The sequence below is a fragment of the Patagioenas fasciata genome, chromosome 2, assembly GCF_037038585.1.
Source record: "Patagioenas fasciata isolate bPatFas1 chromosome 2, bPatFas1.hap1, whole genome shotgun sequence".
Taxonomy (NCBI): domain Eukaryota; kingdom Metazoa; phylum Chordata; class Aves; order Columbiformes; family Columbidae; genus Patagioenas; species Patagioenas fasciata.
This window is the reverse complement of record NC_092521.1, coordinates 76,433,696-76,449,420: the sequence shown is the minus strand read 5'-3', so window position 1 is coordinate 76,449,420 and position 15,725 is coordinate 76,433,696. Positions and strand designations below refer to the sequence as shown.

Here is a 15,725-nt window from a genome sequence, read left to right as displayed (position 1 = left end):
TCTTAATTTATGATTCGCAGTTGATTTTGCTGTTCCTTGAGTTTTTCTTGGTACATGCAGGGAGATTTCAGATCTGTAAAGGCACTCTATTGTACTCAGTACATGAATACTTGTAAAGTCACAAACATAGGCATACAACTAGCCTGACATATACTGGAGACTATTATAAGTTTCTTTTGCTGGCAACTCATATAATTTAGAAGGCACTAAGGAGGTTTTTTTGCAGCCTTACTGAAAGTTAATACCATAAGCTTCTCCAATGAAAAACATTGACTTAGATTCTGTGTTCTGGTGCTGGTTCAGCTGCTTTTTGGAGACCAAGCCTCTCTCCAAGGTTGTGCACTAAACTGTAATAAAATGAAGATTACACTAGGTTTTGTTTCACTGTAAACTATGGCAAGAGTTAAGATTGAAGGTGTTTCCCTCCCAAAAAAGGAATGGGTAGAATTTCTTTCCCTTCTTTTAAAGAAGCTAAATGAACTTGCTTCAAACTGCCTCATTTTGGGTGATCTGTTAAAGATGGATTTAATTGAGGAATGCAACAATATTTGTGAACATAATAGCACATATAAATATTTATTCTTCCCCATAGTAAGAAGTTGCTACAGCTTCTTTGAATTTAAGAAATTACAGGTGTATTAGTTTGTTGCATCTGCCATTTGTTTTCTGTGTTCATTTTTTTTCCTTTGCAGTTGTCACCATAGATGCTATAATTATTTCAACCACACTCTTGCAGTGTTCTCCATTGCTGACTATGCTTTTTTACCATTTACATCTTAAACTTTCCTTTACGGTTTTACAGATCATCCTTTGATATTGGCCCATTATGATTTTGTTCATTACAGACTCTGTTGCCTCCAAACTTGTTCTCTGAAACTCCATCTCAGTTTTTGCATTCAGTTCTTTACAGTCTGCTGTGCATTACGTAGTGATATTTCAACTATGTTTTTTCTTTCCTCTTCGTTCACAGTCATTACATTTCTAATATTCAGTTGCTGGTTTTGCAAGTCTCTTTGGAAGTATTGTGGTACAAGTTAACAAAGCACAGTATTTACTCATTCTGGCCAATGTCGTTATCTTTCACTACTCCTGTATATACTCAATCATCTTTAAACTAAGGCTGTCAGGTGTCTGGATCTATTCCAGCCTCTCTTGCTTATGCTTAGGACGTGAAGACACCATTCATTTGCATTCCTAAATAGCTGTTGGACTCAGCCTTGACATTTGTGATGAAACTCGAACTTTCACTGTGTCCATGGCAATAAAGTTACATCCATTAGGAAGGTCTGTGTTTACTATTCTTCTTAGGTATTTCTTGGCAGAAGTGAACAGTTAGTTTGATTATAAAGTAAATATTCACTTGAGTTATTTTGACGGGTCTGAAAACCTCCATGTCCCAGAGGTATATTCAAGACTCATTTCTTTCCGTACTTCTCTCTATTTTGCTTTACAAGTGTGATGTGAAAATGGCTGAACAGACAACACTTCTGAGGATGGGACTTTTTACAAGTTCTTTAGGAAATCTGCAATCTTTGCTGGAGGCTGGATGCATAATGTTGCACACATTGTAGTAGAACTGGTAACACTGGAGCAAAGCGCCTGGCTTTTCAAAGTATTGATGCAGTGGCTATGATTTTCTCCTGCAAGGGAGCCTGGTATAGCGAGTATTACATGCCGGTGTAGTCTGAGGATACTGATAGCTATGTACCCTTGCTACATACCATAGTCTGATAAATGTAGCTGCCAATTCAATCTGTGTCTGTCTCAAAGTTGCAGAGTAAAAACAGATCCTCACTCTAGTTTGGGTTCCTGTATGGTCCATGCATATTCGAAGTCAAAGCAAGGAGGAATTTAAAGCAAGAAAGATATAGGAGGTCAGAAGTACGAGAGTCTACTGAGGCAAAGGTGGATCTCAGCTAACATTTTATTCCCTTTTACTGAATTTGCATATGGCCTGTATTGCTGTTGAGAAGGGTAATGTTTCTTCCTGATAATCTATGAGATCTCTGGCACTGTTTCTTCACTTAAAGTCCTATCATTTGTGACTTTCGACTCTTCTGTATGAGTGCTCATCCTCTCAGACAGCAATTGGAAACAAATTATTTGCAAGATGCTGAAAGAAAGCAAAAGGAAGTGGAAGAAGTGGGGACTGCATGCAAACATAAGAAGGAAGAACAAGAACAATGACAGGTGTCCCGGGAATGGTGTTAGTGCTGCAGTGAGAATGTTTTATTTTGTTCCAAGGTAGTATGCTCCAGGTCATAGACCTAAACATAAAAAAATGTAATTCTGCCCTCTAAAATAAACAAATTTAATGAGGAAAAAAGAAACACAAAATATTTGGTTTTGATCATATTCTCCTGTCCAAAGCTGTGCTTCTAAATTAAATATGTATGGAGGCATGGGGCAAGGTGGCTTCCAGTCATGTTTATTTTTCTTCTCTTTTATCTTTGTGGAGGTGACAGCAAGTGACTCAATCTGTAGATGCCAGGCCTGGCAAAGTGGGAGAAAAAAATTTTGGTCTATATGAGAAACAAGTGGTGAATATATACCTGATTTTTGTCTCATGCAGGAACAAATGGCAAGCCAAGTGCAATGTGCCATGAATCATACTGAATTTGTTGCCTGCCAGTTAGACAAGTGATAGAGAGTTGTACTAACTGATCTATGAAGTGATACCAACTTGTTCATGTGTGTAAAATGGTCTCACTTCTGCTTTTCTTCCTCTTAGAACACTTTCCAAATTTGTGCTCAAAAAATGATTTTTTACTCCATGACTAAAAACACTCACTTTTTTTTTTTTTCTTTCTTTTTCTGGCCAGTTCTCAGACCATATTTTGACCTTGGTACTTGCATCCAGCAATCACCATTGGAAACACTACTTGTTATTCTGTTTGGTTGAGCTGGTTATCATTTAATTGTGAGGCAAAACTGACTCTTGGCAAAGGTTTAGTTATATTTTGAGTGTAATTCTACTGTAGATGATTCAGAAAAAAAGCGATAGTCAAATTAGAGAGTTTTCTTCCATCAAAAAGGTTGAATTTTAATGAAAATTAAAATAGTCATTTAAGGAAAGTATTTTTTTCTAACTTTTATAATACATACAATAAATCCTGATAAGCTTGTTTATACCAAGAAATAAGAAAAATGTAAACAGTTATATGAAGTAATTATGTTAAGAATTGAGAGGTCAGAAGACTTTGACATGTAGACATGAACTATCACTCAAAATCTTATTCTGGGCAGAGAGAATATGCTTCAGACACTGAGCCAGGCATTTATGGTTCATCTAATTAGTTTTCACTGTCTGATAAAATTAAGTCCATACTATTGAATTATTTAAGTTTTGTTAGTTATATGGTTAAAAGTTTATACATAAACTTCCTACTTGCTTCCTCTGTTATTTGGTGTTATGCTCCCCTTTCCAGTACTTCTCCAGGCCTTAGAGATTGACTCTTCAGTCTTCCTCAGGAAAAGGGAGAAGATTTTAACAGTAATTAACATCTTGAGTCCTCCAACCTCTTCTTCAGTTTTGGAGTCTGCTTCAGGCTACTTTTTTGTATTTTCTTAAGGTTGCTTACTTGCTGCCCCTCGCTGCTCCCCAGGCAATGTCTGGGAGCTGCAGGCTGTCCTTCCCCAGCCCTGTTACCCCAGAGTGGCTGTTTGTCCCACAGTGACTACATAGAGATTCCAGTCCCCTGCCCTGAGAGCAGGGAGGTCACAAGTATGTGGCCACTAGACAATTACTGCCATGGCTAAAACCATATTCTGCCAAGGTAGGGCCAGACCTGTGCTGAGACCCTGTGCTGCCAGGTCTCCAACAGGCCTCTGGCCTTGTGCTAGTGAAGGCAAAAATCATTATGTGCTGTGCTGCAGAACAGAGCATCCCAAACATTTTTCTTGGAATTGTTACCAACTCACAAGAGATGTTACAATCTTTCAAGACATGAGTAAGAGCTGATCTCAGAATGTATTTGCAGTGTTGGATCTTTCAGATCTATCATTTCTGGCACACAGAAGATTGCATAATGCAGTTATGGTCAGCTACCTAAAATATTTCTCAGTGTGAGAATGTGGTCCTTTGTGTTCAGAACATATGTTTTTTTATATTTTTAAACTATTTAAAAAAACTTTGCATGAGTGAATCAGAAATCTTCTCAGTTGTATGACACGGGTTTGTGATGCTTAACTGTCTTTGCTAGAAATCCCAGTAAGAATAGAAGTGAAGAGCAAGTGCTAAAAGACATGTTTTTTCAAAAGTCAAAATACAGATAATTAACAAGAAGGGTAACAGATTCATTTTATTGTTATATTCACCTAAATTCAATTAAGACCTACAGATATTCATGCATCTGTGCTTTATTAAATGAATGCGATACATATCTAAACCAAATACTTTTTAAGAGATAGAGTTTTAGAACAGACTGGGGCAATGGTGGACTTTATTGCTTTTTAAACTGCTTTAAAGACAAAGTGTAGTACAATCTGGTAAACTGAAAACAGTAACCCTTGCCATGAATGTGCGTTTATAATAACCAGACTTTGAAAGCTTGTTTTCTGATAACTTCTGCTGTGAAGTATGTTCTGCACCAATGAAATTATTTCTTACTGTATTATTTCATATAGAAAACTTTAATGGATGTTTTCAAGTTCTTTTCACTCTACTATAAGCCATTTAGAAAACTCCAGTCAAAGTACTCCTATATTCTAGAGCACTAGTGAAAGTATCCAGCATAGGGCAAAGATTTTTTCACTGAATGACATCCAGTATGTAGAGTTGCTTGTACTATTTTTAATAACTCATTTTCCTATTGCCTTTGCAGACTATGGCACAATTAAGAAAGTACTTGCCCCAATGAACCAGACTTCAAGCAGCTGCCTGCTCGAGGAAATTGAACTCCTGCCAAAAAGTCAGCGAGAGCCCATCAGGAGCCTTCAGATCCTGCACAGCCAGAGTGTCCTTTTTGTGGGTCTGCAGGAACACGTGATTAAGGTCCCCCTGAAGAGATGTCCCTTTTACAAAACATACAGGTATGAAGAATCAACTAGTTTGATTTGATTGGATAAAAATCCTTGTGAGGAGTTGCAGAAAAATGGGGAGGAAAAATTACAGTAATTAGGAATCCAGTTACCTTTCTCACCAATGGCTTTCTATTTACACTGTTTATCAGAAGTGTCTCTGACTTCTTGTACTAAGTTGTTAGGACTAGGTGAGACTGTCAGGGAATTAGATTGACATTTAAATGCCATTACGCAGATTCTAAATTGTGAAATGAAACAGTAAGAAATGGTTTATACAGAAAACAAGTATCTGATAATGTGCAATAAATCTGCTGGTTTAATATATTTAAAGCTTGAAACTTGGACAAATTTAAGTTTTCAGGGTTTTTTAAAGCTGTGTTATAATTGAGTAAATACTATCTCTGTGAGTTCAGAAAGAAAACTGGACTGGATGGACTGAGAGTTAAGACTAGCTGGGAAAATGGCTATTTAAAGGTGGTGTTGGATCAGAAAACCATGATATATGTAAATATACTAGGTGAAGGTGTCGTGCAGATAACAGCTGTTCAGTTGACTAAGGAAAATAGCTTGCAAATTACCACTTGGTTTTAGACTGTATTATTGCAGTTAAGGAATTTGAAGTTCAGCATATAACTTTTTCTATAGGCTATTTTAAAGTGTTCCTGGGTTATGAAACGTACACTGAGATGGGCTATTTCATCCAGTTAGTTATATTTTCTCTTTGATATAAGTGTGGTTCTGGTAATTCAGTAGAATTGGTCTGTTATATATCAGATAGACTCTGACCCAGTGTGACAAGCTTTTTGAGAGCTGTGACAGATGCTTTTGGTTGTGTTTCGTCTCGTTTTGCTTTCAGCTTGTTTAATATATGTTCCTTTGAAAAGCTGGGCTATTAAAGGAGGGAGAAAGGCTGCCAGTTGCCTTTCTTGACTGCTACACTCAGGTTCACAGAAACATTATCTCTGCAGCAGACAGAGAGATTATACCTGCTGGGAAAGGCAGTGACCGTGTGCAGGTGAAGATGCTTCTGGCTGTAGGAGGGAACACGCACATCGTCACAGCAGGGAGATGACGGCAGGACACAGGTGAAAAGTGGTGGCTCAGAGGCAATGGAAGGACTTCTCTGAGGGACCTGGCTCTATGTGGGGACTCTTGCCATGCAGGAGGCCAGGGAAAGGCTACTGGGTTGAGAACAAGACCTAAAAAAAAGGTGTGCCCTGAAGAACCAGAGTAGACCAGGGAAGGGGGGTGTTGTCATTAGTACAGTTTTTTACTAGCCTCTTATGCTGTCTTATGTAGCATATTTAGGCATATTGTACTAAAATAGAAGTGACAGGACACTCAGAGCCCTATTGGAAGTATTGAAAAGCTCAATTTAAGGAGAAGTTGTATATAGGCAAGTCTCTGCCTCAAGCTTTTGGTTGGTTTAGGGGGCAAAGTAGGAGCAAGTTTCATCTTTGGTTTTGCAAGGTGAAACAGGATGTGTGCTGGTCCTGTAGCCCTTTTTGTTTCATTTCCTCCTTTTTGTTAAGTGAAGGATATGTATTTTACGAGAGGGAGGAGTGTGTGTGTATCTGGAGAAGAGAAAAATGTAATGGCATATACTTGTGCTTCTCTGTTTTCTTGACTATGCCATGATTATGCCATTTTGGTTGTACAAAACATTAAAAATGTTTTCTTAAACTGATGTGTTTCTTTCAGAAAGGGAGATTGGGATACTATCATATATACTCTGCACACACAGATAGCTCAATAATATGGGTGTCCCGTATTTACACCAAGTCTGCACTCTGCTTCAAACATTTAAAGGCTGGAGCTTTATTATTAGTGACATGGGAACTCCAATATCCAGAAGTGATACTTCCAGAGCACCTTTTTGACTGGTGCCTGTGCAGAGGGTGCCACAGGGCCCCTGGTACCTGTGCTTCTGTCCAGATAGTTCCCAAGGCACACCAGTTGTACCCCAGCTGCAGGGTCCAAACTGCTTCTGCTCTTGGAAGGCGGGACTGCTGTCTCAAATCACAGACCCTCTACAGAGCTGCAGGCTAGGCATTCTTCTCCGTTTTTGAGCAGCAGGGTCTAATTGACTAGATTTTGAGAGTTTATTTTTGTGGTTTGGTTTTCTTTGTTTGGATTTTTTTGGGGGGGGAGAGGGGTGTTTAGTTTGTTTTTTGTTTTTTTGTTTTTTAAAGTGGGGCTGTTCCTGTTTTGCTGAGTGGAACAGTAGTTAGATGACGCAAATCCTGCTGAAATAATAATTTATTCCTCTGCCCAGAGGTGTGTGAGATCTCATCTTCCACTGGAATGACTTACGTAAAAGGACATAAAATTATTACTTGTGGTGTTTTTCAGTCATATGTTTCGTAGTTATATCACTTTTATTTGAATAATTAACTAACTGCTGCACCAGAAGAGTTGCCATCCATGTTTTCTTCCTGGTTAAAGAGTTCACCAGCAATTCTAGTTCTGTTTCATGTGAAAGGAGTGGATTTACAGCTGTGATCTAGATGAAATAAGGCATCTCCTTGTCATCTATCATTAGACACTCAGATTGTTTGGAAAACGCAGACATAATCTTTTTCTCGCTTACCACTTACTTTTGGCTTGACGTGTTTTGTCCTGTCTTATGCCGGATTTCAAGCGTATTTAGTTTTTTGCATGTGGAGAGAGTGTAGGTACATTCCTTGGGGCTATAAATTTCATTAGGTGATGAGACATATGAAACTTAGTCACTGCATTGCTGGGTGCTTTAATACTCACATTCTTGTTATATTTTGCCAACTATTACTTCTATACTGCAGCAACGGGTAAATAGAGTAATGAGTATACCTTACCTAAGGAAAATGCCTTGGGACGTTATGGTTCTTTTTTTGGATTATTTTAATTGTATCTATTCACATTTGTCATACTGTGCCAAGGCTATATTCTGAACTTCCGTCAATAATAACTAGAGTTTCTTCCCCAGATCAAGGGCATGTGTAGTCTTTGATATCTACTTCACATAATTTTTGAGAAATAGAGCATGCTTGGGTATAAATAGCAGCCTTAAAAAAGCCAAAAGGCTGGAGATGTACTAGCTCATCTGTCCTGCCTTTTTGTGTCACAGGCAAAGTGCTCACTGTCTAATCTTTTATAATCATTTTGTTTAGGTTTATTGCAAGGGTTTCAGACAATGCAACTGCAGTCCTTCTGTTGAGCAGACTGTTACACAAGCTAAAATCTCAGTATTGAGAGAACTTTCTTGAGATTGTCTGGGTTTTAATTTTATTGCATTATTCCTTGTTTTGTCTTCATGTACCAACCTCTAAAGCATGTGGTTACTGCTTTTATTTGTAACTTATTATGTCTCTTTAATTATCACCCTGATACTCTGTACATATTTTGCTAATATGTATTTCCTTCTAAATCTGTTCCTCCAGCACTTTATTGTGGTGGAATCCTCTGTGACACAGTGTTGCCTCTGGCAGACATTCCCTCTGATTCAGGACGGTCCTGTTCTATCTGCTCATGGCTCCACTTCCACAGACACTGTTATCAGAGGCCCTTGAAGATATTGTTTTACATTTGGGGATTGATTTTTCTTTTTGTTTTGCTTTTGTTTTGGTTTTGGTTTTTTGTGTTCTAGGTGCAGTTCAGTGCAGTTTATTGCTGTGACAGCAGACCATACCACAGGCAGAGCCTGTTGTCACACCTGTAGTTTGCATTACTCAACGCTTCCTATTAAGCCACGACGTTTTCGTTGTTTATGAGTAGCTTCTGTTAGTTACTTGGATTGACAGTTTTCATGGAGGGGGTCTCCCTCAGACTTCTGCCAATGGCTGAATAGTTTTGAACATCCTGTCATAATCCTGCTGTTTTCAGGAATCAGGTAGGGAAAAGTAGTTTGGGCCATATGAATTCTTACAAACAGTTCTCCAAAAAGCCCTGCCACTGTCATGCTCCAGGAGGAAACAGCAAAGCAGTTACCTTAGTTTGGTCTCCTTGGGAAAAATCCTTAAGATTTGACCGGGTTATTATCACCTGGGTATTGCAATTTACACATGTCAAACTTTTACAGAAGACCATCAACATTATTTACTAGAGCTTTGATCTTCATTAAGAATTCTCCAGCTCTCTGTACTTCTTCAGAGTTGAGCAGGCCAAGCATAAAGTGTAACTGACTTTTGTATACTCACTAATTGACTATAATGTGAGATAGAATGATAAGCATGAGAAGATAACTATTAAACTCCCTGAAGCTGCATTGTTTGCTATTTACTTGGAAGGCTCTAACCATCTGTAATAAGGAGTAAGATCTGTGGCAGGGGGTCAGGACTCCATGCCCTGAAATGGAGAACTAGTCAGCTTTCTTTTATTGGCAGCTGTAGCCTTCAAGGCAACCTTGGATGGCAGTGATTTCTCTGAGGCAAATTTGTCGATGTAATAATTTGTAGTAGAATTTTCAGTGCATCAGTTTTGAAAGTAGGGGCAATGAAAGGTTTTTCAGCCCAATGTTCTGCAAAATCTTGCCAAGCAAGGGTCAATAATTGGTATTTCTGATGGAAGGTATGTTTCACACACTTAGAAGGCTTGAAAACTAATCTCACTATGATGTTATGTCTAAGTAAATAAATAGTGCCATCTGCTAAAAGCTGTATAAACAGTGTGAAAAACCAACTTTTGGAAAATTTGAGTATTGTTTCTTACTTGGTGTACTTAAAATATTATTGGGTCACAATGTTGTTTTGCTGAGTAATGTTATCATAACTATTCTACTGTAACCCTGACTTTTCTCTCTCTGTACTCCAACATTTTTATTTTGGCTTCGTTGTTAACCATCAACTATGCAATCTGTACATACACAAAAGATAACTGCAGCAGCACAATTATAAGAGAGGTACTGGATTAACTAACATAAGAAAATTTTTGCAAATTTACTTGTGCTTTATTTCATTCCTAGAACTCCAGCGAGATTATTGGATTAAGTATTTCAACTGCTGTTGCATTCTTTTAGTTTTCCTTGTCCATAGATGCAGCTTCCTCAGAAGTAACTCTCTCATTCAGTGCTAGCCTTTTTTCCTGGGAATAAAACACTGTGGCTATCACTACATAGCAGAATAACGATTCCTATATACTAATGTTATAAAAGTTAACAAAGAGTAATGTGGTCTAAACTATTACTAGGTGCTAATGTGTCCAGAAGAGCTTGCCAACACATGGAATTTAAATAGCTGCTTTGAAATAATCATTCCAGAATAGTTATTTTTGGATTTCCAGAGGGATTTCCTTATTTCAAAATATGCAAGCCTTATTGCAGTTTCAATCAGAGCAGCACACAGCTACATTAGACTGTTGGAACCCCTTGAGGCATAGTCGGAATTAGTGATTCCAGAGTAGTATTCCAGAATCAGAACCTTCATAAATTTCCCAAACTAGGATAAAACATAATCCTGTCTGCAAAACTAGATTATAAACACATTTTTTAAAAAAGTGAAGAGTTTTTTAGGTATTAGATGCACTGCAAAATTATCTTCCATTGGTGTGAAACTATGAGAACATTAGCAAAGTCAGAAAAACTATGAAATAAACACACTCAAAACAAGTACAATATTATTCCCATACTAGGGACTCAGTTGAAGCTATACAGGTCTGAGGGTGGCCTATATTTCTTTCTTCCTCTTTGAGGACCAGCATTTTTGCAGAAAGTGTCTTTGTCAGGCCCACAAAGTGCATCAGAGGACAAACTACACATTTACATTATTCTGCACCTGAAATATTTAGTCACAGCTCTTTACAGTGTGTGATCTGTGCATGTACATGTAATATTTAAAGCACAAATTTTTGGCAAACAAGAAGGAATTTTGATAAACAGGTAGAATTTTACAGCCTGTTCCCGGTGTATTTATTGCAGTACCCTATGAGGACAAAGGAAAATGTCTTCTCTTTTTAGTTTGCAAAGTTGTAAGGAAACCAGATGGACTTGACTGTGTATTTGCAATTCAGATTTTTATTAGCAAGTTATTAAACAAAGAAGTGAGCTTAGAAATAAAAATTTAAAACCAGCATATGGTTTTCATATGTCATGGTCCAAGTCATTGCTTTAAAAAATACCAGAAGTTTGAGGAATTTTATGTTCAGTGTAGTTGCTGTCAAGTTTTTCTTGAAAATCACCTGACATGGTTAAAACAACCCACTTTCCAAGAGATCATTTCACTAGTCATTGGATAATTGGCAAGTGTATTTTCTGGAAACAGAAGTTCAAGGCACTGGATGTTTTAAAAAGAAATGAACAAACAAACAAAGGCAATTCTGGAAGGTTTTTTTCTTTTTTATTTTAAAATAACCTCCCTTATGAAGAAAGGCTGAGGGAGCTGCGTCTCTTTAGTTTGGAGAAGAGGAGACTGAGGGGTGACCTTATTAATGTTTATAAATATATAAAAGGTGAGTGCCATGAGGATGGAGCCAGGCTCTTCTTGGTGGCAAACAATGATAGGACAAGGGGCAATGGGATCAAGCTGGAACACAAGAGGTTCCACTTAAATTTGAGAAGAAACTTCTTCTCAGTGAGGGTGACAGAGCACTGGAACAGGCTGCCCAGGGGGCTTGTGGAGTCTCCTTCCCTGGAGACATTCAAAACCCACCTGGACATGTTCCTGTGCGACCTCTCCTAGGTGTTCCTGCTCCAGCAGGGGGATTGGACTAGATGATCTTTTGAGGTCCCTTCCAATCCCAAACATATTGTGATACTGTGTGATACTAGCTTTCTGTGCAGTCAGGCCAGCACATATCCTATGTATTTCAGTTTATGATGTTCTGCATTACACACCAGTTGTTTTCTCATGAGAATTATTTGCAGCTCTCTTAATATTCTATGATCTTTTTGTGGACATTTTCGTTTATGTGAAGTTGTACAGAAAATTAAAATCTGAGTTTGGAGTCCACCGAATGTATGAAAGAGAAAGAGTATTCTTGATGCAGTAGTGTGCACTGTGGGCAGGATTCGAAGACAGGAGTTTTGATGCTCCGGTTCTATGACCCCAAACTGAGTGGCTTTAAAGCCCATCTGCTCCACATAATATGTTTTCAAACCAGTGGAGGCACCTACAGTTACTTTTGGAATGAGAGGTAACAGTGCCCTCAAAATGTTGAGATACCTGCTATCTGGTTCCTACTTTTAAGGAGTCACATTGTACATGCTAAATCTGGGCCTGCTATCTTTGAAATTGATTCATATTCTAGTATAAAGTTAATCTCAACATATACGTTCAAAAGAACCTAGGTTATAGCTGACTAGAAGGATATGGAAGTTGTGTGCACTGTTTACATTTATATCCGCTAAAGATTTGCAGGTCTTTTAAAGACATGGGGATGCTGTATGGAAGCAAATATGTCCAACCTGGGCAATCACTATTGTTGCTGTTCTGATCTAGGAAGACATTGACTTGTAAGAAGACTCACAAATCTGTTGCTCTTGAGTTGTCGTGTTTTGTAGATAGCTTAGATTATCAGACCCTGTTTGCCAGTCACAGATTTGCAGGCTCTAGTTTCAGCCTATCCAATGGACTCTGAACACCCTATCTGCACCTGGTTGTCCCAGCCTTTCAGTGGTCCTACCTCTTAATCAGAGAGCTGGAAGCTTTATCTTGGCTGATTGACATGGTTGAAGACCTCAGATGTTATTTCTTTACAATGAACGGCAAGCCTACCTTCTCTTGTAGAGAACATGCTCTGAAAGTTGTCTTTTAAATTTGTCCCAGGTAGATTCACTTGGAAACATCTGTGTTCAGAGAATTGTGTGTTATAAACAATTTTACTAAAAACAAAAAAAAAAAAAAAAACAAACAAACAAACAAAAAAAAAAAAAACAGAAAACCAAACAAACATAAATTTCTGATTCTGGATTTGAAAGGAGGAGTTTGTAAATGTAAGACTAGTATTGACAGTCCATACTGCAAGATTGAATCATACCTAGATGGTGTTTGTTGCCTTATAGCAATTCACTTACAAAGAAGCAATGGTAATCCACACAGAGTGACTGTGATAATTAAAGGATTTTACTTTTCTTAATGGTACATGCAAGGGTTAAGCAGGATTCTGGATATTTGACAAGGATCTTAGTTTGAATTCCTAGGACTTAATAAATTGTGTGCCTATTATTCATGTTCTTCTGCATCGTTGATCTATATCTTTAGATCCCCATTCTTCATTGCATTTATATATATACACACATATATATATAGCTACAAAATCAGTAGTAATGAAAACACTGATAGGTGCCTGTGTACAGAAGTCTGACATCAGATTGATGTCTTCATTCAGAAGCAGATAAGACAGTGCATTTGGAACATGGGACAGGCTTTTATCTTCAGTTGTCTGTTCAAATTTGCAATGAGGAATCTGGCTTCTGTGAAATAAGATGGTGACCCCAGTTCAGTTCCTGGTATACAAAGTGTCTGGATCTCAGCTGACACTAATTGGAAGTAGGTGGGCATTGCTATCTCAGTACAAAGGATTTGAAAGGGTCAGGAGGCTCAAATATCCTCTGTTCTTCAAAATGTTGTGTGTAGGTAAAACCAGAAAAATGTTTAATTGAACAGTCATCGAAGATGCACCTCTTACGTTTATACATTCTCTGAATAAAATGTTACGGCTCAAGAGGATACCAGATTATCACTTAATATGGGAATATATTTTTCCTCTGAAAGGAGATTTAAAAATCTCTTTGAAATCAAAGGTATCAGGACATAGCTTTTAATCGTAAGGGGTTTTTTTTGTCGTTCCTTGAAAAACATAATGAATTCTTTTTAGTCTAAAACTGTATGGGGTTTTTAATGTATTTTGCTCTGAATGGTGTTCATTTCTGCCTCATTTTCTGTCTGAATAAATCACCAATCCCTAACATTCTGTAATTCTGTGATCTCAAATGTAACTGAAGTAAAGCAGTTTTGCTAGTCCACTTGGTGATAATTATAAAATAGCTGAGGAAAACGACCCGCTACTGCTGGCTTCCTTGGAGGGGGTAACTTATGGTTCTGTTACTAATCAGTCAAAATCCATTGTTTAAGCATTGCATGACTGTCAGTAGGTATATGGAACCATCACAGCCAAATGAATGCCTTGCAGGAGAGACACTCAGCTACCTACCATTTACATTTGGTAAAAAATGTGAATTGTCAGTGTAGAGGAAAATTAGAATCAATCAGTAGAAGCCAAAAACTGTTGAATGCTTTTGTAGAGAATGCTGACTCTACAGGGTAAGTGGGATCAAGAGTCTTAGAATGAACAAATTCACTTTTATTCCTGAATTTTCTTCCTGCACAAAATTGCCACTTTTAGCAGTCCTGGGTCAAATCATGTGACATCTTAGACATGTAGGCTGGGAGTAACAGACAAAGCATTTCTTACTATACCTGGTGAAATTGAGATGTAAGGTAAACAAGACAAGATAAGCTTACTGTCCAGCTCTGCTACTTCCAGTGCCACTATTTGAAAGGGCCCTGTCAATTTAAAGACCTAATACTAACCATAAAATTCATCTAATGTTTCAATAGGAGCATCTAAAGTGGCTTTAATTTAGACAGAAATTTGGGAGGAAGAAGGGATAAAGCTGTGTAGTGGTATCTAGTTTTCTGCTTTCCTTGCTTGCACAAATTTGACAACCATTTTGTACAATTTCTTTTGTTGTTTCATGTATGCACTGAAGCTATTCCTCTTATTGCTGTCCCTTGGGAGAGAGATTCATTTAAAAAAATTTAAAACAATATACGATTTTCATTGCCGGAGGACTGTAAGGAAACATACTTGAGAGATAATAATATTTCCTTTAGATTTCACATTTCAGATAGAAGTTATGATATTTGCATATTTGCAAGCTGACATGGCTTCATCTGGATAGAGTTAATTTTCTTCCTAGTAGCTGGTATAGTGCAGTGGTTTAGATTTTGGATGAGAATAACATTGATAACATGCTGATGTTTTAGCTATTGCTGATCAGCACTTAGACAGAGTCAAGACCTTTCTGCTTCTCACCCCACCCCATGAGTGAGTAGGCTCAGGGTACACCAGAAGTTTGGAGGGGACATGGCTGAGATAGCTGACCTAAAGTGACCAAAGGGATCTTCCATACTACATGATGTCATGCTCAGTATGTAAACTAGGGGGAAAGCTGTCTGGAGAGCTGCTGCTTGGGGACAGGCTGGGCGTCAGTCTCTGGGTGATAAGCGATTACAATGTTCATCGCTTATTTTGTATATTCTATTATTACTATTGTCATTACTATTATTATTTTCCCTTCCTTTTCTATCCTATTAAACTATGTTTATCTCGATGCATGAGTTTTATGTTTTTTTTCATGACTCTCCCCCATCCCGCTGGGGGCAGGGAGTGAGCGAATGGCTGTGTTGTGTTTAGATGCCTCTGGGTTAAACCACAACAGCAGCTTTGTTCTATCCTCATTTTCTATCTGTAAGCTTACTTTTTAATCAGTTTTTTCTTTTGTCTAGGCATAGTAGGTTAAAATAACTAGCTGCTGTTATTCACACATTGAATTATCCCTCAAAGGAAAGAAAATGGTGACATAATTAAGCAAATACAGATTAAAAATTACCTCTGTTCTTCTTTTCATTTAAAAGAAAATATATCCACTTTTCAGAGATCTAAAAGAAATAAATAAGAAAAAATGTCTAAGATGTGAGGCAGGGAGGAGAACAAAAAAGGATTGCTCT

General features: G+C 37.8%; 1 protein-coding gene across 11 annotated transcripts in view; it reads left to right on the top strand.

Annotated features, from left to right (window-relative positions):
- The window catches only part of SEMA5A (semaphorin 5A), a 339,730-nt gene that overhangs the window by 227,319 nt on the left and 96,686 nt on the right, over positions 1-15,725 (top strand). For all 11 annotated transcript variants that reach the window (XM_065830100.2, XM_071804451.1, XM_065830097.2 and 8 more), the window contains one exon: positions 4,824-5,031. In XM_065830100.2, coding sequence (XP_065686172.1) covers positions 4,824-5,031 — 208 coding nt within the window. The remainder of the gene's footprint in view (positions 1-4,823; positions 5,032-15,725) is intronic.